The 27,668-nt window shown below is 36.3% G+C and overlaps 1 protein-coding gene and 1 long non-coding RNA gene across 2 annotated transcripts in view; one reads left to right on the forward strand and one right to left on the reverse strand.

Moving 5' to 3' along the window:
* The window catches only part of LOC127513145 (sialoadhesin-like), a 152,278-nt gene that overhangs the window by 92,214 nt on the left and 32,396 nt on the right, over window positions 1–27,668 (forward strand). The window contains exon 13 of the mRNA XM_051894739.1: window positions 15,108–15,365. Within this exon, the coding sequence (XP_051750699.1) occupies window positions 15,108–15,365 (258 nt within the window). The remainder of the gene's footprint in view (window positions 1–15,107; window positions 15,366–27,668) is intronic.
* On the reverse strand, window positions 24,943–26,499 carry LOC127513313 (uncharacterized). Its single transcript, XR_007930380.1, has 3 exons — window positions 26,353–26,499; window positions 26,198–26,259; window positions 24,943–25,661 (listed from the first exon to the last, which is right to left on the reverse strand). It is a non-coding gene; the product is annotated as an uncharacterized LOC127513313 (long non-coding RNA).

Below are 27,668 nucleotides of genomic sequence, written 5' to 3' on the forward strand. Positions count from 1 at the left end.
TTTAAAAATGTTTAACAGGTTTTATCAATTTTTTTTTTTTTTTTTTTAGACAAACCAAAGAGTGTCTCAGTGTCCATCAGTCCGTCTGGTGAAATAGTGTCAGGAGATTCAGTGACTCTGAACTGCAGCAGTGATTCAAACCCTCCTGCTCTGAACTTCAGCTGGTTTAAGGAGGATGAAACCTCAGCTGTTGGATCTGGACAGAGTTTCAGCATCTCCAGCTTTAACTCCAGTTTCAGTGGACGCTTCTACTGTAAGGCTCAGAATAAATATGGATCTCAGAGATCAGCGTCTGTTTCTCTCACTGTTAAAGGTATTTTCTATAAACAGACACTTTCAGGTTCATCTGTCTCACGTGTGAAATGATCTTCATGATCATCTTGTTTCAGGGGTTCAGAGAGCTGCTCTGCACACAGTATCTGGGATCGTGGCGGGATGTGGAGGATTGATCTTCATCTTCATCATCATCATCATCATCATATTAATAAAGTGAGTGAAGTTTATTTGCACAGATAAAGAAATAAAAAAAAATCAATCTCACATCTAAAGTAAATGGACTCTATTTCAAGCCTTTTCTTTTAAAATAAATTTTAAGACATTTTTAATAGTTTTCTGTCTGTTTTCAGGAGGAAGAAGAGGAGAGAAGGTGGAACTGAATATGTGAATCAAAAGCAGGCGAGTCGACAAACACACTCCTCCATCTACAACTGAAACACAGTGTGATTGTATTGTTGTATTGAACTATGAACACAATAGTGATTATGAAGCAATTTAAGTGTAGAAATCTCTCTCTATAGACGGCTGACACGAGTGACGATACATACACAGCTCTGGATCCAGCGTCCAGAACATCTGCTGACATTTACAGCACAATCACAGTCAGTAAATGTCTCCAACACTTTTTACAGTCAGATTCAGCAGATCCACACATAAACAGGCTGTTTGTTGATCTGTCTCTCACCGTCTGTTCAGTCCAGAGCTCCTGATGACACCTACACGGCTCTTGAGCTTCAGTCCAGATCTTCTGAATATGAGACTCTAGCAGTGACTTCAGTAGATCCACATTAAACTCTCCTCACTGTATTACTGCTAATATGAAACAACTGAAGCTCCTCAGAAACTGCCCATCATTATCAGCTCATGAACATCATTTCATTATCAATAACATTCTGATTTATTAAACTGTGTATATTGTAATTGAGCTTATAAGAGTTTGCAGAATTAATTTTTTTGTATTAGTCTTGTAAATCTATATTTTAGTTTATTTTAGTTTTAGTTTGTGCTTCATAAGCAAAATCCATTTTAGGAGAAAACTTGTGTAATTCAAATATTTAAAGTAACATCATAATAACATGTAGTTATACTTTAGTTTCTGCTTCACTGGAGGATTATAAATTGAATTTATGTATGTTAATTGCACAGCTAAGCAGTATTTTCATGTTAAACTCAGTTCAATCTGTATCTGATTGTATTAAAGTCTCAGTTTCTCTGTCATGTCTGACGCTCTGTTGACTGGATTTTATTCTACTGTATCTTTACTGGAGAAATCTAATCATTTTTGTAGTGTTTAAAACATTTCTCTCATAGCTGCTGTGTATTTGATCATTATAACTGATATTTCATGTGTGTCCAGACTGTCATACTAATAAACATAGCCAATAGGTTTTATAACCTTCGCGTCAGGTCGGTGAGGCTGTAGAGGTGTGCAGTGACGCGCTGTCCGAGGTGCTGATCATTCACTCTTCAGCTGCAGGGAAAGATCTTCTGTTACAAAATAATAAGAGACTCACCTTCTGCGAGTCTTCTCAGTTTATCATCATGTCCATTGTCATCTTGAACTCAATATAGTTAAACATGAAGGACACTTGACGTGTTGGATACAACTTTTATGAAGGCAGTAATAAAAACGGAAGGAAAAAGAGGAAGACTAGTGTCATGGGACTGGAGGAGGAGCATTTTACACCCAAACAGAGGAAATGAAGAGAGACAGGAAGTCAAACAAACTTTGAAATAAAGTTGTCACGGTCAAGCTCTATCAGCTCTTTTATTTTCTCTTATATGAATCCTGCAGGTTACAGTAAATCAAGGTAGGACAGTTCTCTAAATATTTTAAATAGATTAATCTACAGTTTCAGTGCAGACTGACAGATTGATTGTTGTTGCTCTCTGATGAAACACATCTGAAATCACACAAAACACTTCAGTCTTATATGTGTGTAATTTTAATCATCTGCTCAATGTCTTCCAGAATGTTTTGTCTTTTCTCTCTGATTTCTCTGATTGTGATTCCTGGTGAGTCTGAATCAAAACCTTATTTGAAATGATTGCAGTTATTGCTCTGATTATAAACATGTAAAATATCCACCATGTCCAAATATCATATGTTGTTGTTGTTTGTATTTGGATGTTTACAGTAAATGTAAAGAATAACTGAAGAGTAAAGAAGTGTTTGTAATGAACAAAAACTATATAAAGACAATCAAAGCAAACAGTGAAACAGAAGATCTGAAGACTCCATTAAAACACATCTTACTTCTGAAGTGCATTTGTCATGTAGAGAAAAACATTGAAATAAAAACACAAAAACACTGTATGATTATAGTGATAAATATGCATTTTAAAATCTGTATTTGCCTGTTTTATATTTTCCAGGGGTTTGCAGTCAGAAATGGGAGGTTCATATGGGGTTAGATTCTCGCCAATAGTATTGCGGTCACGGATCAAAAAATGAATCAAAAATGTAAAAACACATGTAAAAAATATATAACACAAACTTAAAAAAATAATGCAAAATGATCAGAATGGCAAAGAACGTGGTCACGGATCAAAATATAATAAGCGTGAATCGAAAAAATAAAAGTGCATTTAAAAAAATAACAAGCATGAATCAAAACTTTAAACACATTAACAATTATATTGCACAAATCTTAAACTTGTGTTTTCGTGTTCTTAAAAGTAGTTTTCCTTGCTTTTATTACTCTGTACTTTGTGCTCACTTACATTTTCTGCTCATATTTTACTCTTTTGTATGCTTGGGCTGTTTTTCTCGTTGCTTTTCTTTCCACTTTCTGCTCTTGTGCTCAGTTTGAGTTTCATGCAAATTTGGGCGGGCTTAAGTGTCACCATTGGTCCACTAGTTCTAGATTGACAGCTCCTCCTCTAGCCAATTAATCAAAGAGAGGGAGATAACGTCACTCCAATGCGACTCATGGCTACTGATGCTCACACTCATAGGCCCTGTCCCAAATGGCACACTTCTATGCACTTTCGGTCTTGTGGACTTACAATGGCTGCCGCGTACGCGTGTCCGTTAAGTCCACGAGACCGTAGGGTGTCCCATTTGTCAATTTTAGGCTTGAGAAGGGTGCTCGCGAGCGCCCCATTTGTGGCCGATATGCGCCCTCGATGCGCACTTCAGCTGAGCCCGCATTGGTGCGAGCTCCGCGGCAGACTTCGGCCCTGTCCCAAATGGCACCCTAAACACTCACGGCCTTCCTACGAGTCCGCACTTTCGTGACGTAACGTCGCTTTGACTGTCGGGAAGAAGTTTTTTTTTTTATATGAACTACTGTTATGACATTTTAATGCAGTATTTTCACTTTTAATCTTCACATTTCTATGACATGGATACTGCATGTTTCTATAAATATTTTTCTTCTCTCCGGTAGGAAAACAGGAGATACTGGCGTCAGAGGTGGCATTTCAAAACAGGTGTCTGTGCACTTTTTTAGGCAATTATGATCCCAATGGGTGAACGTGATTTCACAAATTACATTCCCATCAACCAATCAGATTTGAGGAACAAGTTTACAGTTTATGTCAAGTTTAGGCTTAAGATCAGGGTTAGGTGCTTCTACATCAGTGTTATTCAACATCATTTCCCTCTGATTTTAGGGATAAGTTATAGGTAGGGTTAGGATTAATTTTCAGACAGGAATTTTGTTCCAGGATCATCAAAAGATGTTGATCCAGATGTCTTACTTGGCAAAATCACAACATGATGATCTGGACTGTGTGTTTATTCAGGAGAACAGCAGCTCAGCGGTGGCGGATCAGATGATCACGTGTGATTCAGGCGTTCAGAATGACTTGATCTACTCAAGCATCGATAACAAGAGACCCAGGAAGCATCAGAGCGCTGGAGATGAAGACGAGGTTCAGTATGCCACCGTCCATCACCACAGAAACACAGAGAACACGAGTGTGAAGGCTGAAGGTCCGTCTGGAGATATGAGGGATCTCCGTCCTGCTGACTCTGCCAGGTGAGGCGCACTTCATTATTTACACTTCACTCGTTACGGTTACAGATTTGAACGAACCTCTAAACTCTGCAGGTGGCTCAGAGGAAAAATGTTTTATGTGTACACATTCATCTGGATCATCTTATTTAGTGTTTTTTACACTTATTGAACAGATCGGATGATTCCTCTGTGATCTACAGCAGCATCAATGCCGCATGAAGAATTTGAGCATCTGATCACAAACACCTGAACTACTGAAAACATCGTGTCAACAAACTCCTCATGCAGCTGAAATCACCTGAATGAGGCATAAAATTTTTCTTTTGTGTATGTGTGTGTGTGTGTGTGTGTGTTACTGTTTTAGATATAGTATAAATTGTCTTTACCTGCAGAGTGTGTTGCTCATTCACAAGCTGCACACGCAATAATCTGAGCTGAACAGCTGCTTCATCATATTGTGGACTGTAAATATCACTTCATCCAGCACTTCATTTTGATTTCTGTGTAATAATATAATATGAATTAATATTAAATTTATATAATAATACAATATGAAATACCGCTTTAGTGCATGAGTGAACAGTCTGAATGAATTTAATCTGACTCACAAACGATTTTTGTGCAAAGCCATTTGATCAATTCGATCAATATTCATTTGTGAATGTTTGTTCTGATTCTAAACAGCTGACAGAAAACACACATTATATGATTGTTGAAATATCATCAGGGCAGGACTTTATTTTATCCATCGGTTGTTGATTAGACTGTGAAAAGTAAGCGCTGTATCAGGAATCGACCTCAACGAGGGGGTTAATAATATGGCAGGGGTGCTTCTCAGTACTCAAATCGATGTTTCCTCGCTCCTCCGTCCTCCTGCCTGTGACCCGGAAACTGATCAAAGCCATCTTGAAGGACATCTCAATTCTCTAATTGTAGGCAAGGAACGAGGGAGCTTCCAGAGGAGCGATGAGCGAAGGTTCACAGGTGTATCCTATGTAGAAGTCTTCCTTGTCAAAAAAACCCTGAAGCACGTACATATTCTCCTCCCCCTTCACATCTGTCACAATAATTTTAATTTATGCTTTACCTTTGCAGTTTAATCAATTCTCACGTGTTTCAACAGGGCCTTGCTTTGTAATTATTTATTATGAATTTCTTAACCAAACTTCAACAACATAAGGGCAGATCCCTTAAGCGTAGCTGATGATGCGGTGAAGTGACGCCTGAGTGATCAAGAATATCATGGATGAGTTTTGTATGATGTACCCAGAATGCACTGCAGCATGAAGCATGTCACTGTTGTTGAGATTCACACACTGATTCTTGATGTCTGATTGGGTCTAATAAACATGGGAGTTCAAAATGTTTAATGTACAAATGTGTTTTTATCAGATTATTTTAGCTGAACTTCCTGATGATATTTTCTCTTGGCTTTTATCACCATAACAAATGTGTCTTATAAACACACAGTTACAGCAGCCAAAAATAAATAAATAAATAATGATAATGTTAAAAAAGTCAAGGGTCAAGTGACCAACTAAAGCAAACACTGACATTTTCAAACAAAACATTTTCAATAAGACATCAACAGCTAAACCTCTGTTAATCTCAATAAGAACTTCTGTAGACATATAACAGAAATAAAGTCAGTCTGGTTAGTAATAAGTGAAGCTGGTAATGCTGTTGTGGAGTTGTTCACATCCAGCTTCCTGCTAAAAACTTTATAAGAATGTTAGGGGATAATGTTCTAACAATATTATCACTAAACTTTTTTAAGAATGTTTTTTTAGAGAATGTTATCCTACCTTTTAGAAAGACGTTCTGGGAACAAAAATAAAAACATTACTGCTGTGGCTGAAGTCAGTTTCTTCAGTGCTTCTGCTTGTTAACAGCAGGTGTTCATCACTAATGCTCAATCATCAATTAATCTTTTAATTATCTCATTAACTTTAACTCTGCTTCAGTGTTACTTTAACACTATTTAGAGAGGGAGCATATGTACTCTGAGCAGAGCTGATTTAACTCTGAGTTTGCTGTGTATTTGTAAAAATGTTGATGTGATGAACTGAAAACAGCAGAGTTTGTGATGTATATTGATGATGTTCGTAATGTCATATTTGTCAGTTTTATGATTGCAGAAGTCATTATGGTGACACTATGGTTTTAGTTCACTTTCTTACTTTTTATAACTTTAAATGTAATAACTTCTCCCACTCTATAAATCAATGCTCTGACTGTAGAAATGAAAATAGTAATTACATGTTTTGGTAACTGTAAAAATGCAGCAGTGCACCGGTGATGACTTGAGCCCATCAGTCACAGTAAACCGGCTCTTAAAGAGCACTATTGCTAAACTTACCACACCAAACATATAGTAGTGGCCAAAATTGATGTGCGAAGGGTTTTTAATGACACAACAATTTTGCTTAAACCATCAAAATATGAGGAAATATTTATATTTGTAATGTTTATATTATTTAAATGTTTTAAAATATGAGGGAAGAGTAAAACACTAAACTAAGAAAAGTATTTATCTGACAACATTTTTGGCAAAAGCCAAACTACAGCTACAAGTTTCAGAAAAACAAAAAAGCTAAAAAAAACTAAAAAAAAAAAAAAAAAATCACACACTGACTACAACATAATCCGTTTTTAATATTTCATTGGTCCTCTCATTTTTGCATGTGTTCATAATTTTTTTGTATGACAGCCTGGCCAAAAATAATGTCTGCACAATTTCACGTTTCATTGCATATCACAAATAAAACAATTGACTCCAAGCACAGCTACACAATACGCTTACATCTTTAACACATTTTAAAAAATATTTAAACCAAGGGTGAATTTGTCAATCTTCATAGGCCGGACATCACATTAGGCCACTACTCTATGGCAGTTCATTGACTTTCCAACTGACCATCAAACCATGTGGCAAAATCAAGCAACTTTTATGTTGTCTGCGGGCTTTCCTGGAGTTGTTGGAGCTGTTGATGAAACTCATGTTTGCATCATCGCTCCAACTGTAGATGAGGAGAAATAAATCAAGAGAAAAAGATTCCAAACCTTCAATACTAATTCGTGATAATTTTGCACTATGCAAAGCTATTTTTTTAAAATTAAATTAAAATATTAAAACGTGTCAGTGTCTTTTTAAATTATTTTTTTATAATTACTATAAATGATTGTGCTTCTGTGACTTCACCCTTGCAGGCTCGCTATTGGCTGATTCAGAGGTTGAGGGCGGCCATTTTGAGTTGACATCATTGTAATCCTTAGTTCACAACACTTAAGTCAGCACTTGACTTTTTGCTTTTAGCTTCTTTATAAAACTCTCCTACTCTTAGACAAGTCCTTGTAGCTAAGACATTTTTAACACTCAAGTCAAAGCTAAGGACAACTCTCAAAAGCATTTCTGAGAAGTTTTATAGGAGCCCAGATGTAGAAGCATTGCACTTCTTCTTTTTGGCCACTAGATGACAGTAAAGTCAATGGAAGTGCAGTAAAGATTTGAGTAATGAATCCAACCCAAATAGTATTGACGGTTTTTGAGGACCATCAATACTATTTTTCCTCTATCTGTCATCAGTCTGGTGTCTCAGTGTTTTCTGTCAGAAACTGGCATTGACCAACTTAAACACAATGTAGTTGCTGATGGTTAAGACTGTGGTACATGTGTGTTTGTCACCCACCGCTTCATGTGTTAAACAGAGTTTGTGTGAGAAAGAGGAAGTGAAACTAAGAGTGGTAAAGCTTGACCTCTGATGCTGCTCAGACGCTCCTGCAGACATGATGAACATCTTTAACTGTTCTTTCTTAAAGCAAACATCTTTCACATATTCTCTCACAAAGATTTAATAATAGTGAGCTCTACAGAGATAAAGCTCGTGTTTGACATCTGGAGACATTAACTCTCTTCTCCAGTTGTTCTTGTGTAGTTGAGATGACAGTCACACATCACCAGGAAGAGGAAGACCAGTATTTTTATCCGCACTTTATAAAGTGTGAAAACTGCAGCCATTTGACAGCTTAAACTGATGATGTTTTTCTCATTTGGGCGTTGACACTGACACACTGACACTGCAGAGCGGTAAGAACATTTTTATCATTATTGTTTATGAGTTAAAATAATTCAGTAGTGTTACGACTGATATTTATGAAACTGTTTTAGATGAATGTTGATTTGATGAAGTGATCTGAACTCCAGAAGCTCAATATCTGTTGTAGATTCATGTGTAAATATTGTGTGAAGCTCTTTAGACACACGAGGCCTGACATGAGAAACATCATCAGTTCACGTCAAGCCTTCAATGAGCCGTGAATTATTCTGAAATCATCATGTGCTTTATCTGTCAAATAGAGTTTGTAATGTTGTATAGAGATGATGCTCATAATGTTATAATCGTCAGTTTTCTGATTGCAGAAGTCAGTATGGTGTCGTCTCTCATAAAGTCTCTTCCTCTGATCGTAGTGATCATGACTGCGGGTGAGTCTTCAGTTTCACTCACTATACAGATATTTGAACAAAAGATGATTGAGCTCTTCACACTTATAAACTGACATCAGTGTTTTACTGTCAGCTAACATGAAAACAGTCAGAAGTTAAAAGTTATTTGTTGAACATTTGAAACACCTGAAAGTCTCTCCATTTCTCATTTCTGTGTTTCAGGGGTTGATGGTCAGCAGGATTGGGGAGTGAATTACAGCCCTTCATATGTTTGTGCATTAAAGGGATCAACAGTGAAAATATCCTGTACTTTAACATATCCTCGTGGTTATGAGATCAGAACAGCCTTCTGGACCAAACATGTTGTAACTGATGGAGAATCACCTGATCTTTGTTCAGACCCAGAAAAAAGAGGAGGGATTCAGTGTTTGAGTGAAGATAAAGACACTTCCAGCATCACTTTGAGGAATGTAACAGAAGCTGATCAACACGTCTACTACTGCAGATTTACTACAAACATTGATGGTGGAAAATGGACGGGGGTTCCTGGAGCTCAGCTTGACGTCACAGGTAAAACTAGTGAACTCTCAGAAATAGACCACAGAAACACACACACACACATCACTCAGTGAACAAATTGAATTCACAGTGATCTAAAAGTGTAACCTCACAGCGCTCTCACTGTGTGCTCATACTACAGTCACAATGTGGGGTCACCCCAGACAGAAATTTTATTGTTCTAGAATGTTCTGGGAATATTATGTAATGCTCTTGTAATGTTTTCAGCAGCTAGATTTATTTTTGTTACTGGAATCACCATTAAACAACTCCAAAAACAGCATTAGCAGCTTCAGTTATTACAGTAGTTATTCAGTTATTGAAGTTTGTTTGAAAGTAATAGTGTGGTTTGGTCACCATTGTGGTGATCAGTGTTTGCTTTAGTTTGGCTCTTGTCTTTTTAATGTTAGTTTTTCTCTGGCTGCTGTAACTGTTTGTCATGGTAAGAACAGCAAGAGAAAATGAGGAAGAGCACAGTTTTAAATCCCTTCACCGAGACAAACACAAACCTCAAGAATCAGCGTATGAATCTCAATAATGGTGACATTCTTCATGCTGCAATGCATTCTGGGTGCATCATACAAAACTCATCAGTGGCTCCCAGAATGCATTACGGCATGAAGCATGTCATCACTGTTGAGATTCATACGCTGATTCTTGATGTTTGAGTGTGTCTAATTGAATCAGTAGTTCAAAATGTTTAGTGTGTTTTTAAAATCATGCAGATTTTCTTATTAAATCACTGTTGGATCTCATGCTGTAGAAACATGACTATAATCAATAATATGAAATTAACAATATATGATGTAGATGAGATCAGCTGATCAGAACACTACATGATTATTATATTTTTATCATCATCATATCACATTTTCTCTTGCTGTTCTTGCCATAACAAACAGCTATAGGAGTCAGAGAAAAACTAACATTAAAACATCAAGAGTCAAACTGCCCAACTAAAGCAAACACTGCCCACCATAATGGTGACATTAAACCAAACTATTATTTTCAATATATCATCAACATCTAAACCTCTGTTAATTCTCAATAAGAACGTCTGTAGACGTGTGTCAGAAATAAAGTCAGTCTGGTTAGTAATAAGTGAAGCTGGTAATGCTGTTTGTGGAGTTGTTTAATCAGATCTTCAGAGATTTAATGTCTTTAATCTTCAGTTCATCGAAGGCTGTGGCTGAAGTTAGTTGTAGTTCTTGTTCCTCTGTCCTTCAGTGATTCTGCTCGTTATCAATTAATTATCTCATTTACTCCAACACTGATTCAGAGCCTGTAGTGTGCACACTGAGCAGGGTTCATTTCGTCTGGGCTAACCCATGTGGGGCCTTCATGGAAACTGTGGACAAAACTAGCTGGACCCCAGTTAGACAGCGCAGGTGACACCCATCTGGGCCCCATATGGCTGTGCTGGCTGGGAGAATTATGACAAAATGCTGCTTTGTTGAGTATCCTCATAAGAGCAGTCTTAAAAGAGTTAAATAACGTTTTACTTAAAGAGTTGTGAGAAAATGAGATGCGTGTCAGATCCGCGTCATGTTCGACAGCCGCAGATGTTAAAGTCACAGACGCCTAATAAACCAGTTGCTGTGATGTCTGTCATTAATGATAATACAATAACAAAAGTAACAGAAAAATTTGTAGCCTTAATAAGGATTAATCTGTATTTAATTTTTAATTTATGCAGTTAAGACTGTAAAGTGTTTGTAAAGTTATTCAATTGCTGTATATTTCCACAGGTAATTATGACATTTATTATAATGGGTTTATGTGAAGGTCGTTAGGTTCACTTAAATTAAAATATATTTTTTAAAATCCTAATAAATGTTGAAATTGATAGCTTTCAGTTATACTGTCATATTGAACGTCTATAATTAGCCTAATGTTTAAAAAAATCATAGAGATTTCATAGAGACATCAGTAGCAGTATTAGTGTCAGTGATACTGGCCTTCATTCATTAAAAAGATGTCATTAAAAATATTTCCACAAAGATTCAACACAAAATGCACTAACAGGCAAAAAAGCTCAATGAGGGTGATCAACCACCAAAAAAAAAAGAAAAAAAAAAAAGAAAAGAAAAGAAAAAAAGTAAAGTAAAGTAAAAAAGGGAGGAAGGAAAAGTTGTACTTCTCAGATGTTTTCTGGTTGTCAGTTCTCAGTCTGAACTGTTCTCAAAAACTCTCATACATGCAAAGTCAAGATTTTCACTCAGTAATAAACTGCACTTTGGTTACTTTCTCATCAAACCCTGTTGTATACCTTCGTGAGCTTTGTGAAGTTGTGTGGGAATGTTTTTTGATGCCTAAAGAACATCACCATTCACATTTCATTTTGTGCTCAGTTTAACTGCTATTAAACAGTTGCAAGCAGGATTTTTTTTTTGGTTGCAATTTTTCTCCTTTTGTGTTCTGAAAAAAGGACGTCATGTGGCTTTAGAACAACACAAGGGTGACTGATTATTATTGGCTGAACTCTCATTTTAAGCTGACAGTGAATCAGTTGTTGTTGTTGTTGTTGTTCTGTCAGACCTGCAGGTGGAGACACAGCAGAGAGTGAAAGAGGGAGATTCAGTCACTCTGACATGTAAAAGCAGCTGCTCTCTGACTGAACAAACAACATTCATCTGGTACAGAAACACACAGATATTAACTGATCATACAGTGAATCAACTTCAGCTGAAGTCAGTCAGTCGTTCTGATGCTGGAAACTACAGATGTGCTGTAAGAGGAAATGATCATCTGATTTCTCCACCTGTTTATCTCAAAGTAGAATGTGAGTACAAATTGATTCATTAACATTAGAAATATTAATGAATTAATGTGAAATATTTCACACACTTGGAATTTCTAAATTCCATTTTGTTGAATATGTAAATCTATTGTAGGCCCACAGAAATTGGGAAAATAATATTTAGTAGTGTGTTGTAAAAAGTGCAGAAGAAAATGAAAGTTTTCTGTTTGTTGCTGAAACTGTCTTTAATTATTTTCCTCATCTCTGTGTTTCAGGGGTTGATGGTCTGCAGGATTGGGGAGTGAATTACAGCCCTTCATATGTTTGTGCATTAAAGGGATCAACAGTGAAAATATCCTGTACTTTAACATATCCTCGTGGTTATAAGATCAGTACAGTCTTCTGGACCAAACCTACTGTAGCTGTTGAAGAACTACTCGACCTGAAAAAAGACCCAGAAAAAAGAGGAAGAGTTCAGTGTCACAGTGAAGATAAAGACACTTCCAGCATCACTTTGAGGAATGTAACAGAAGCTGATCAACACGTCTACTACTGCAGATTTACTACAAACATTGAGAGCGGAAAATGGACGGGGGTTCCTGGAGCTCAGCTTGACGTCACAGGTAAAACTAGTGAACTCTCAGAAATAGACCACAGAAAAACACACACACACACACACACACACACACACACACACACACTTTGAGATAATTTGTTATATAACTGCCACCCGATTCATTCTTTATCACATTGAAGTGAGGCTGCGTTCACACTGTCAGTTTTTGGGAATGGCGACTGCATTTACTTAAAGGTGTGAGTCTGGAAGTGTCCCGTTCTCACAGCAGCTTACAGTAGCGTCTCAAATACTGTCTGTATGAATGAGAGTCAAGCCCGTATACAGTGCTGCAGTAACTGATACATGTGATCTGGATTACATCATCAGATTTCAAAAATTAAGCACTTGTAATTAGTTTAAATTACATTAAAAATACTCATAATCAGACTACAGTTACTTTTTATTGATTACATAATTACATGTTATTCTCACAATGGCAGTAAATTATTCATAATTCATTGATTCTCTCTGCTACTTTTTATCTTGTTGTGGTCATATCCGTTCAGAAGGTCTTCCAGGTTTGTGGAATTGCACTAGTCATGTGACTGTCACTGAAAACTGAGAGCCACACAACATTTGATCACTGGATTTACAGAAATCAGTTCACTTTTAAGAAATTATTTCTCAACATTGCAATAATGCATATCTAATCAGCTCCTGACGAACACATGAATTATTATTTGAATCATCACTCAGTGAGTCATTTAATCATGAATGACTGTCTTTGGAAGGCTTTTGTCTTTCAAACTGATTAAAATGTAATTCACATTATTTCATATTTACATGATGCAGGGATTCCCCAAACTTTTTGTCAGCTGAAACTCTTTGATGTAATAGAATTACCTGAAGTAAGCCTTTTAAGTTAATAATTTAGGTCAATAAAATTAAGTAAAAAATAATAAAGTAATAATAATAATAAAAAAATAAATAAAAATAAAATTAAGTTCATGGTTCTCTGATGTCAGTTAATGGTCACGTGACATGCAGGTAACCAAATAATAAATGTAATCTTTTTTAGTAAGTGTTTTATTTTGAATTTTCAAATTATTTTATTTTTATGTATTTATTTATGATTTAAATAATAACTCTTCATTAAACTCATAAACCCCCTGCAGTTCCATCAGAACCCCAGTCTGGGAAACCCTGAAGTAATGTAATATTTAATGCACTTCATGTTGTTGATAAAGAATGAAATATATATATACCTTTAATTTGGAGAAGGAGAAACTGGGAAAGTGACTTCAGTGAATCAGACATGTGTCACTTTGCTCACAGCTGATTGGTCCAGTTTCGGTTTAAGATCTCTTACCCAGAACACAATCTGCCCCGATGGTGATGAACTCTGCTAAAAGCCCCAAGTAGGAATATCTGCAGAGCGAAGATCTACAAAATGGGGTGTGAACACCAAAAGCGGGCAGAGTTACGTATGGCCCGGCTCGGCAATCTCATATCACATAACCTTATTAACTACTCATCTCCTGAAGTGCCATTTTCTTCAGCATGCTATTCAGCACAAATCCCTCCCTCCCATTTCACTGGTTAAGGTTGGAGTGTAGGAAAGGTTTAGGGGTTAGCATTGGCTGTAGCATAACATTACGTAGGAAATCAGCACTGTGATTGACATGACCAATGAAATCTATAGAATTGGCTGCAGGGTGGAGTTTGGATTGTGGAAAAAAATCATGCACGTGTGTCATGTGCTTGTCTGTCAACTGGAGGAAGCCACGCTCTATTTTGGAGCTCCAACCAACATTTAGAAATCTCCAGGTGGCAGCGTTACCCTTCTAAAAAACAGGTCACTTTCATGGTGCCTAAAACCCAGGGTTGGCAGAAACTAAAATGAATACCTTTAAATGTTTAAATGTTATAACTTTGTTTTCATAAAGATGATTCTAAATGATAGTTGTTGTTCTGTCAGACCTGCAGGTGGAGACACAGCAGAGAGTGAAAGAGGGAGATTCAGTCACTCTGACATGTAAAAGCAGCTGCTCTCTGCCTGAACAAACAACATTCATCTGGTACAGAAACACACAGAGATTCACTGAAGGAATTGTGAAAGTGAATCAGCTTCATCTGCGGTCAGTCAGTCGTTCTGATTCTGGAAACTACAGATGTGCTGTAAGAGGAAATGATCATCTGATCTCTCCTGCTGTTTATCTTAATGTTGAATGTGAGTACAAACTGATTCATTAATATCAGAGAATCACAGATTATTCAAAATAAATTTTAAATTCAGATTTGTTTCAAAATGTCAGACTGCATGATTAAACATCATTTAGATTCTTACTAAAGTAATATGTAAAATGAATGGATGAATCAAAGTTGATACATCACTAAATATAAAATTGTTTATTGTGCATCAGTTTAGATTTTCACCTTTCAGATCTCATCTCTCAAATAAAATCTCTTGATTTCTACTTACAGATCCACTTCAGTAATCATTAGTAACAATAAATAAATGGCATAAATAAATTAAATATTTCTTTATTTTACATATATTTCATGTAGATCATCCAAAGAGCGTCTCAGTGTCCATCAGTCCGTCTGGTGAAATAGTGTCAGGAGATTCAGTGACTCTGAACTGCAGCAGTGATTCAAACCCTCCTGCTCTGAACTTCAGCTGGTTTAAAGGAGCAACATTTGTAAAATCTGGAAGAATCTTCAGCATCTCAAACATCAGCTCTGATCACAGTGGAGAATACAAGTGCAGATCCAGAAATAAACATGGAGAGAAAGACTCTGATGCTGTGAAGCTGAATGTCATGTGTGAGTTTCTTATTAAAAATAAGATACTGATTCTCTGTTTTGATCATTTAATTTTATCGATTTTAAAAATGTTTAACAGGTTTTATCAAATTTTTTTTTTTTTAGACAAACCAAAGAGCGTCTCAGTGTCCATCAGTCCGTCTGGTGAAATAGTGTCAGGAGATTCAGTGACTCTGAACTGCAGCAGTGATTCAAACCCTCCTGCTCTGAACTTCAACTGGTTTAAGGAGAATGAAACCTCAGCTGTTGGATCTGGACAGAGTTTCAGCATCTCCAGCTTTAACTCCAGTTTCAGTGGACGCTTCTACTGTGAGGCTCAGAATAAATATGGATCTCAGAGATCAGCGTCTGTTTCTCTCACTGTTAAAGGTATTTTCTATAAACAGACACTCTTTCAGGTTCATCTGTCTCACGTGTGAAATGATCTTCATGATCATCTTGTTTCAGGGGTTCAGAGAGCTGCTCTGCACACAGTTTCTGGGATCATGGCGGGATGTGGAGGATTGATCTTCATCATCATCATCATCATCATTGTGTTCATAAGGTGAGTGAATGTTGAGCAGCTCCTGAATTAAATTCTTTTAAAAACATAACATAAATGCCAAATTTGTTGAACTTAAACCACTATCAAAAATATTAAATGTTTCTTACAATAAATTACCTTACAGCACTTTCTAACAAAAACATTTTTTCTCCAGGAAGAAGAGGAGAGATGGTGGAGCTGAAGTTATCAGACAAAATCAGGCAAGTTTAGTGATTCATACCTGAATCTACAATGACATGGATATTATATTTAACTAGAAAATACAAGACTGACAAGATCATGTACTGCTGCTTGACAAATATTTGACATGAAGACAATCTGGAAAACAATGTTAATGTAACTCACAGTCACATGTGTTTCTGAATAATTGATCTGCTGTTATATCTGTGTGATATTTTATTTGATGAAACTGCAGGAGGATCGCTCTGACAGATCAGCAGAAACGGCTCTGACCAATGACACTGCACTGTATTCACAAGTATCAGCCAATCAGAGGGATGATCTGTATGCCAACGTTAAAGCAAAGAAACCCGAACGCTCCGGGAGAAAACAAGCAGAAACAGACTCTGGAGATGTTGGAGAGGTTCAGTATGCCAGTGTCCATCACTTCAAGAACAAAGACATGAAGAAGACTGAAGAGAACGACTGTCAGACCATTGAGACGCATCATCCATCTGAAGCCAACAGGTGAGAAACCATTCATCTGAACCCAAATAAAACATGTTCAGTGCTGAATCAAAGCTCACCTGCTGGTGGGACTTTCTGAAATGCCACATTAACATATTTAATTTCTCCCCAGATCTGAGGACATTATCTACAGCTCAGTCAAATAAAGAGCATGTGATCAGAGCTGCAGCCTGTTGATGCTGATGGGAGAACTGGATTTGAGTCCAGCACAGGTCATGTTCCCATCTCCCTTGATTCCATCTATTTACACATTTATGTTTTGCTGTTTAGATATGGATGGATTTTGATTAAAAATCAGCTCTTTTATTACGATCTGATTGTCAGTATCGCAAGCACACACACACACACACAAACACACACTGATACCTGTAATAGTCAAAGGCCTTTTAGCTCTCGCTTTGTACAGTCAATGCAGAACAGATGTTTCCTCTCTGTGTGATTTTATTGCTAAACACATTAAATCTTAACATTGTCAGAAAGTCTGTTTTTTTATTATGACATCATTTTCATGACAATTTAATGCATTACTATAATGTACCAGGCATTGTATTTTTTAGTTTTTTAGTTTTAGTTCAGTTTTACTTTACTATAATTTTTTTTTCAATCATGTTATTAAATTTAAAGCCACACTATGTATTTTATGTTTTTTCTTCAAATTTAACAAAATTGAAATGTGACCCTGGACCACAAAACCACTCACAAGTCGCATGGGTATATTTGTAGCAATAGCCAACAATACATTGTATGGGTCAAAATTATTGATTTTTCTTTTATGCCAAAAATAATTAGGATATTAAATAAATATCATGTTCCATGAAGATATTTTCTACCGTAAATATATAAAAAATGTATTTTTGTAAAACGCGTTGCTAAGGGCTCCCGTTTGCGTCTCGCTTTAAGAGCCAATAGTAACTGCAACAAAGTAGGTAGCACAATAATTCTCTTTGCGTACAAAATCAGAGACTTTACACATTCTGATCATGCCTCCAACATGCTCCCGTGGCACTGTTTTCACCCTCTAATGAGTCTGAGTGATATGCGTTTACAACAAAAACAGCACACATGCGATAACTGAAAACAAATATGTAGATTTCACGTCGCGTTTTTGCTCATAACTTCATGAAAACTGCAAAGATCATGGATCATTTACAGGTGTACACCAGATTCTTATGATTAAAATGAGCCCAAAAACAACATAATCTGTTGTGTCAATCCCCAGCAAGCAATAGCCGTCATTTCACCGCCTCGGTTAACTATAGACCCGATATAGTCTGGCTATGTGTAACCCACTTTTAGCCAAAATAATCTTTAATTCGGTTACATGTCGTTTTTGCCAAAATAACTTGCGAGATGTATGATATTGCATCATGTAAGCAAAGTCAACAGTGATTACAAGGTGTTTGGTTTCATATCTTTGACATGTTCTATTGCGTCGGCTGTGCGTAACCATGATTTAGCTTGTAGCCAGACTGGCTATTTGTAGCCCACCTATAGTCAATCCTGATTTATTGTAGTTTTTGGACAGGAAGTGCATGAGATGGTTGATATCCCATCATGTTCGCAATATCAATGATTTCTACAAGATGTAAGTGGCATTTCATGACATGGTCTATATGTAGTCACGATTTAGCTCTGAATTGGATAGGCTAGTGCAGTCTGCTTTTAGTCCACCCGGCGAAATCGAGGCAATCTATAGTCTAATTTTAATGGCTTGGCTATAGCCCTGATTCAGACCATGCAATGAGTGTAACCAAAATAGTTAAGTAATTTTCGGCCACAAAGCTTGTGGGATTCATGATATACCATCAAATGCAAGTATACATTTGAAACAGCATATTTTTGCTGTCACACAGTCCTACACATTCTACGATATTATATATATATATATATATATATATATATATATAATATCGTAGAATGTGTAGGACTGTGTGACAGCAAATATATATATATATATATATATATATATATATATATATATATATATACACACCACACACATATATGACTGTCTTTAATTTTAAGTTAAATAAAAATTTACAATTACAATTCGTCAACCGCTAAGATGGCAACTGTGGCTCTACTGAGACATGACCACTGGCAACGCCAGACTTGAAAGTTAGCTCTCGATCACTGTTGCCAGATCTCGCGGTAAACATTTCCGCCATTTTACAACTGTTGGAGACGGAGAGCAAGCAACAGCAAATGTTAAAGCAAATTCTTTCCTGCTTTTGGTCTTGTAAGTATCTGTGTTTTTCATTTTGACATGCGTTCATTATTTATGTACATCATGTGTTATCATGTGTAGGAACTGTGACATTTTAACGGGACTCAGAGTAAGTCAATTTGTGGTTAGATTAACATACTACATGCACATGTACAGTATGTTTACTTGTGCCCTAAAACTCTCTAATTATCTAAATACAAGGGGGTAAACATGAAACCTGTGCACCCTATTATTATTTGTTACGGAAGCCTCATATCTCTTTTAATCTTTTGATCATTATGATATGAAAATATGAGTTTTTGCAAGTTTATTTTGTAAAGCACATTTCAACAACAATTTTCAAGGTAATTCAAAGTGCTTTACATGGAAACATGGAATTTATGGAACTGAAAATTAATCATGTTGTTTTATAAACCAAAAAACATTGTTAACCTTTTTTATTTAACTTTTTTTGTCAATTTTTTATATTTTTATTATTTTAAGTTGTAAAATGTTCCATATATTTTTTTTTTAAAACAAATGTTTATTTGTATTGTATTTGTAAAATTTAATTTATTATTTTTTATCATTTTGTATTATCTTGAGTTCTTTTTCTAAATAAAATATTTATATTAAATTTGTTTGGATGGATTGTCATTTATGAGAACCCGTTATATTTAAGTGAAAAGAATCCTTTAGCCATTATTTTGTTGTCTATTACATGTATAGATGTAGTCATTCATTAGCTGTATATTTGATGACTAGTGTACTCTTGGGTTATGGTTAGACGTCTATTAGATTTTCACTGACAGCCCAAATTCAGCCTTGTTTTAGCCTAGACCCATATTCACCGTATATTAGACATAAATATGTAGTCGTCTAATAGCCGTCTAATTGAGGAATAGTCTACTCTTGGGTTATGGTTAGACGTCTATTAGATTTTCACTGACAGCCCAAATTTTGCCTTGTTTTAGCCTAGACGGCCGGGCTATGTTTTGACGTCTATTAGACGTCTATTAGACATAAAATTGCTTGCTGGGTCACAAGATATTACTCACGGAAAGCTGTAACATATTTGGCTAAACATATCTCTCGTCTTTCCGGGATGCAATGTGTTATCCAATGTTCCCGGAACCGTCCATGCTTGTTTTCCAACGTGGAATAACACAAAATAAATATAATTTTAAAGCTTAGAAACTCAGCTTTTTAATACATCTAACCATTTTTTTTAATACATAAACCGGAGTGTACCGACCGCCGGCGCCACCTATCAACGAAAAAATTAATAATCATATTTTTCAAAACTACTGCCTTGAATAGGTGTCATTTGAAAGCTTAGAGTCTGAACTTTACAATGCATGTACAAGGCATGCAATTTGATTAACTCCTAAGTAGTGCTGAGTTATTTTCTGATAAATATAAAAAAATGTTTTCATAATTTATTTAACTAAAAAGAAATATGTAGATTTCAAGTGGCATTTTTACTCATAACTTCATGAAACAAGCATTATTTAAAGCAGATTCGCGCAATTAAAATGAGTCCAAAATCAGCACAATCCCTTGCGTCAATCACGAGATATTCCTCATGGAAGAATGATTTTAAAAATGCCCATTATGGAGCGTCAAGGGCTAAACATAAAGGCTACATTGGTTCCAAATGCTGTAACTTTTGATTACTTTATGCTATCACCACAACATTTGATCCAGATACAGCACACATATAGGAGAACTTAATAAAAAAATAGTTTTCCTTATATCTTATTGCCTTCCTGAATTATTGCAAGTCAAATAAGAAAGATATGTAAAATTATAATTAAAATTATATATATTTGTTTGTTTTTATCAGCAGTGTAATGTAATTTATATTTTCTAAAATTTTAAAAAGTGTTCTATCAAACGATACCTACCTTTTGTTAGATTTTGTTTAGTTATGAGTCTTTACTTTTGTGTTACTCTGAGGCACCCTCAAGATTCCAGATATTCAAATAGCTGTATCTTGACCTAATATTGTCCTATCCTAATGAACCATACACCAATGGAAAGCTTTTTTTTCAGAAGTCTCAATTAAAAAAAAATTGACCCTTATGACAGGTTTTGTGGTCCAGGGTCATAAATAATGAAATAATAATAATGATACATTGTAAAATCATCTTCCAAGCTGTGTTTTTTGCCTTGGCTTAAATCATTGTGGTCTGTAATAATTATTTATATTTCAGAGCTTTCAGGACTAGGTTTACAAAACCTAGCCAATCTTTAAACCAGTTACTTTGGTCTATTTGCCTATAAAAATCCTAGCCAAGTTGTAATTATTCCCATCTACCTGCTCATGAGACATATTTTTCAGATATGTGTTTGTAAGACTTGATTTTCTCAGACAAGACAAAAGCTGAGTAAAAGCACCCTGCAATAAAGAAGATTTCAAAGAAATAGGACACCGCCTTGCCCAAACTCTCCTCACTCATCCCCCCTACTCCCTTCCTTTCCCCCCTGGCTCAAGTCACTGAAAGTTCTCTAATGTATATGTACTACGTATGATATATCTTGTGAATCTATTGTTTTTTTTTTTCAATTTCATGTTTGGAATCATTTTAAATGTCTCAGTGTGATTGTTAAAATGGTCTCAATTTCACAGCAGTCACTTGTATTATGAGAAAGATTGAAAACTTATGAGAATTCTGTTCTTCTTTTTGGGTGGTGTCTCTTTAAAGGATTAGTTCACTTTCATATAAAATGTTTGTATGCTGTATGTCCTACGCCTTCCCTATTCAACTTACGGAAAAAATGTAACTGGCGCTGTGTTCGTTCCGTAAGTAGAATAGGGTATCGTTTAAAGCCCTTTGAAGCTGCACTGAAACTATAATTTTGACCTTCAACCGTTTGGAGGCCACTGAAGTCCATTATAGGAGAATAATCCTTTTCGACTGAAGAAAGACATGAAAATCTTGTATTTTAATATAATAGCCTGATGTTCAATAAAACTGTTCTCATTTATATATTTTCTGTCAGACAATGAAACAAGTATAATATAGTGACTGACTACATGTTAACCAGCTGTCCAAAAAGTCACTAGATTGCTTTTTTGGAAAAAAAAAAAAAAAAAAAAAAGTTGCTAAGGGAGTCTGAAAAGTCCCTAATCTAGTGCCAAAGCTGATAAATTGGCAACACTGCCCCCAAAAGTTACTTGTAGTTTTATGCTTTAACCGCTAGGTGGCCAAAATTTACATAAATAAAATTTTAAGCAATTAATTAACTTTAAATTGATTTAAAGTTTTAAAAATGTTTCAGTTTCCTTTCTTGCATATTAAGAAACTGTGCACACTTGTAATTTAGAATCAGGGTTAGCATCGCTTTCTACCTAGGGCTACGAAACCCTGCTCCGGAGTATGTACTAACAGCATTGTGGTGCCAAACTTGTACAGTGTAAAATGATGTGGTGTTAGAATGTTACAGCTAGACGCTTAGTAACCGACAGCCAATCGTGTGCCTCATATTCACGTGCTTTGGACAGTCACGGAAAGACAATGTGTTATTTAACTGTCGTTTCAGCATTTGATGGTGTCAACGGCAATGGAAAATGCACCAATTGGAGCGAATAAGAGACCATTTCATTCTTACCTTTATAGTCTGAAAAGTTAATTAAAAAAAAAAAAAACTTTATAGTACTTTTGGCAGTGTAGGAGCATTCATGCCATTTCATAATTACCGTAATTATGATTTCAACTTGTAAAAAGCATTCATGTCCTCATACAGCTCGTAATTACAACTTGTAAGCTGGAATTTTCTGAAAGCTCCTACTTATACCATATGACCATGTACCACCTGACATCTGCAGATTTATTCAAGTGTTGATAGTGTTGAAACATAAATGCTGGCCTCACTAACACCTCTTCCAGCACCAACCTAGTTTTCCCAGGAGGTCTCCCATCCAGGTACTGACCAGGCTCAGCCCTGCTTAGCTTCAGTGGGCAACCAGTTTTGGGCTACAGGGTGATATGGCTGGTGGCCGATAGTGGTTAAATGGAACTACAGAGGATGTTGGGGACATTAAACATCATGACGCCGAACAGGTAAACTCAGTCCGCTTTTACAGCCTCGTTATGCTCATAATTGTGCACTCATAAACTATTCTAACTCAAACTTTCTGGGAAAATGTTTTTATATAAAAACTGAAAGAGTTTTCCGAAGCTAGTGATGGTGGCGATGAACTTGTACAGCCTACCTTCAAGTTTTTTACTTCTGTCAACTGCATTTAGGCTTCAAAATTCATAATGAACTAACAAAATTCATAATGAAAATGAACTCGATGGACAAAACATGCAAGTATCAAACTTTTGTTGATCACAGAGCTTGTTTTTTGTGATAATCTAAAAGCTTAAGGAAAAATCCTTTTGGGTTTTTGTCGAGGGAACCAGTGTGATACGAACTGCTGATTGGCCTATAAAGTGACGTCATACCTGCACCACTCAAACAAGTGAAGTAGTTATGAGTTTATGAGTAGTGAGTCATTGAATCATTCACTCAAACCCATTTTTTAAACAATTCAATTAAATTAAATAGTTTTAAATAGACTACAGCAATTAATATTTTGTCCTCTAGTAAATAATTATTTTGTTTAGTTGTCTGCTCAGAATCATTATCTCTATTTGAAACAAACAAAAAAAATCTTCTCATTTTATCCAGAATCGTGCAGCTCTAACACAAAATTGTGTACTTCGTCCACCACTGCCCTTTTGTGTGTAGGTTTTTTTTTAATCTCATGAAACTTGAGACTTATTTGCATTGACACAGAAAATGTGATCATTTATAACCCCCACTTAATACATCTGTTCAGTCTTCAAACTCACCATTTGCACTTTGAGTACTAGTGAAGAAAGCTACTGTGAACAAGGTATGAGAGTTTTTACATATTACTTGATGAGTTTGTAAAATGTAGGGGTGTGAAAGAGAACAAATTTTGTGGCATATTTTTTCCCCCCTTTCTTTACCCACGTTATACCAAACAGGACCTTAGTGGACCCTTATATCACAGAGGACGCTGCGCTTTAAGCTTGGCAAGTAAGTGCAGGAGACAAAATGATGCAAACATGTACATATTTAATATTATGATGAATATGATTTGGTGGCAGGGCAGCTGGTCAATGTAAGAAGCTGTAAAGTCCTCATTCATTGTTAGTGTTCAAATCCTGACTTTTACTTTTACACTGTTTCTGCACCAGACACGAGCAGCACAACGCAACAAGAGCCAACAGAACCCATAATAACCAGTGATGCTGTCTACACTGTCTGTATGACAGTAAACTGATGCCCCGTTATATTTCTGACATACTCAAAGTACGCACTAATTCTGACATGAAGGACAAATGGTTTTGGCAATGGTCGCTTTGTCACGGCCAGTGTAGACAGTCTCAAACTGGTGTAGACAGGCTGTTTGATTACTGCAAAAAACCCCAAAAGGACAGTCTAGAGCAAAAGGCTTAAGCTTGATTGAGACAAATTCTTAGCATGCATGAGCAATGACCAGCTCAACAGTGCAACAGCTCCACTCCACTGATCTTATCAGTCGTCTGGTGTTGGCGAGTCACTAAAACTGTTTCTGAGCAGCACTTTTTTTGGTTCTTTGTTCTTTTTATACTAACCAAACCATTTTCAGAAGCTTTATTGCTAGTTTTGCAGTGTATGAAGTGGATGTGTGTATTTATATGTTTGTTTATAGAGCTGTGATGGTTCCCGTGGTGATGAGCACCAGAATGACTCTTCTTTCTCTAATCTTTCTGCTCTTGACTTCTGGTGAGTCACAGTTGTTCTAGAGCTGTAAGCTTGTTCTGTGTTTTTTTTAAAGCATGCATTAAGTATTTATTCTACGCTCCGCCTATCAGAAACACTCTCTGTCTGTCAATCATTTTTGCTGACTTTGGGTTGGTTGGCGAGAAAGGACGTGGTTACGCTGACAAAATGGCTGAAATCGCTTAAAGCGCCTTTAAACCGTTGATGTGTTCGCTTTTCACTGTTCTGTATCAGCGTGATCATTTATGCTTTTCTGCAACACCCTTCAGCGGGACTTTTTACACTTCTCACACTGTGCCATCTCTCCAGCAACAAGTGATAGATATTATTTAGCTGCATTTACACATAACTCATACTTGACCATTTATCTTCATGTATTTTGTGTTTCAGGAGCTTTTGGAGAAGACTGGAATGTGACTTATGAAACTAATTCAATATGTGCTCTCAAAGGATCCACAGTAAACATGTCATGCACATACACATACCCTCAGCAGTATCTACTGACAGAAACCTTTTGGATCAAGAAACCAGATGAAAAGATCAAAAGTTTAAAAGAATATCAGGAGTATAAAGACAGGGTTGAATACATTGAATACAGACAAAACAAAACTGCTGCTCTCAGACTGCACAACGTCACTGAAAATGATGAGATAGAGTATTGTTTCAAATTAATAACTGCAACTGAAGGACAAAGATGGTTTGATCAACTAGGAATTCAACTTAAAGTTTCAGGTAATCCACTTCTGTCCTTCATTTCCATTATTTATTTATTTAACAAAAAGTTAGTAGTTTTAGGACATGGTTAGAAGGATTTGTGTCCTCCAGCCCTTCAGGTTCAGGCTCCACAGCAGGTGCTGGAGAAAGAAACGGTCAATCTGACATGTAGAACTACTTGCGATCTGACAGACAGATTCATCTGGTACAAAAATGGGCAGGCTTTAAACTTCCACAGCGACATCCTGCAGCTTCAGTCAGTCCGCAGTGATTCTGGCAGTTACAGCTGTGCCGTCAGAGGACAAGAACATCTGCCCTCTCCTGCTGTCAGCCTCAGCGTCATGTGTGAGTAGGTTTAGGTCTGTAAACAACAGCAGTAAAGTGTTAGAAGAGTGGCCTGCATGTCTTTAACCTGAAAACCCAGCCAATCAGAGAGCAGTTTGGCTGTTTAGCTTTGTCTCGTCTGCCCCCTGCTGGAGGAAGCTGTAACTACACAAAGATAAGACACCTGTCCATTCATTAACCATGTATTCTAACTAAAACATATACTGCAAATGTTTTATTATAGTATAGATGTTTTTCCAGAGTCCAATTCTTTTTGTAAAGCTCATGAAAGTGGATGTATAGCTTTCTTCAGGTCGCGGTGTGAATCAGGGCATGTGGTTGAAGTTAGCAAAATGGCTTTAATAATTTTAAATCAATTAAATCTTTTAGCTTTGTAATTGTTTAGAAGTTCAGTTTTGAGAGTTATAATTAACATTTTCAATGAATTACAAAATAATTAAAATATACTCAATGTGGAGGAAAACATCCCCACCTTGCGGTGAACATGTAAACTCAATACGAATAAACAATTAATCAATTAAACACATTAAAACAACAATTTCCACAACATACCTGCACAATGGAGACGCATAAAGTGGAAATAAGGAGTTCGTAGCACAAGGAATTCATCAATCCTACATAAAACACAAAGAAATTACGATCGGGCCTCCTAACACAAAGTCTAAATAACTCAATGTAAAATAACACATTCGACGCCAAACATGTACCAGCAGATCCCTAACATGTTCATTACAAGGTAAATTCACAATAAAACAGATATTTATGTGTTTTGAACACTTTTAACTGATTATTCCCGGCCCGTGCAACAGCATGTCTCATTAACTCTGCTGGCGGTCCCTATTCATTCCACTCACTAAATGCCATCATTTACCACATAGATGGCGCTGTCACCATTTATGCACTAATTTAACAACATACTGTATTTACACTCCGTTACACCTACAATAACATTTAAAATCTAAATCTAAACTGTGTTGTTTTGTGGCTGAAATGCAGTCATCAGTTGTTGCAATACCAGATGAATAAAAACATTTATGACATTTTTTCTTTAAGTTCAATTTTGGGAAAGCGAATCAGTGGAGTATACAAATTTATCAGTTTTTGCCCAACAAACAAAGATGATATAGGTATGAATAATAAAAGCATGTTGTTTTACCTCTAGATTCCCCCCGAAATACGTCAGTGTCCATCAGTCCGTCTGGTGAAATAGTGTCAGGAGATTCAGTGACTCTGAACTGCAGCAGTGATTCAAACCCTCCTGCTCTCTGAACTTCAGCTGGTTTAAGGAGAATGAAACCTCAGCTGCTGGATCTGGACAGAGTTTCAGCATCTCCAGCTTTAACTCCAGTTTCAGTGGACGCTTCTACTGTGAGGCTCAGAATAAATATGGATCTCAGAGATCAGCGTCTGTTTCTCTCACTGTTAAAGGTAGAGCAGCTCATACTTGCATTACTCTTTCTGAAGTGAAGCAGATGAATCTTTTTGGATGTTATATATATATATATATATGTATGTATATGTATATATTCAGTTGTAGGACGTCTGGGGATATTATACACATCCATTTGAGTGATTTGTGATCATCATGCTGTTGCTGATTTGGTAAGATGTGTGTGTGGTGTTTGATATGTAATTAACTGCATTTATAACACATTTATTTATTTTTCAACGTCCAGAAGGAAAACTAACTTCAGTTAGTTCCACAAGTCTGACACCTGCAGAAATACAAAATATTGTGCAGACAAACTATAGACTTTAGTCAAATACCCCCCAAAATTAGGTTTTTGTGTCCTGTCAGTACCTTTGTTGGGTGTCTAACCTCAAATAATTTTTGAATTGCTCTTTTATAGTTTTTTTTTTTAAACTTACTCGCTTACATCCCAAGGATGCTGACATTCCATTAAAACACCAACCAAACAAAACTTTGTTCAACAAGAACATATTAATTCTATCTACTGTTAACATATTCATTGTTTTTAGGAGAAGCAGGTGGATGAAAAAGAGAAATGATACAATGGAGTCT

This window comes from Ctenopharyngodon idella, chromosome 1, assembly GCF_019924925.1.
Source record: "Ctenopharyngodon idella isolate HZGC_01 chromosome 1, HZGC01, whole genome shotgun sequence".
NCBI lineage: Eukaryota > Metazoa > Chordata > Actinopteri > Cypriniformes > Xenocyprididae > Ctenopharyngodon > Ctenopharyngodon idella.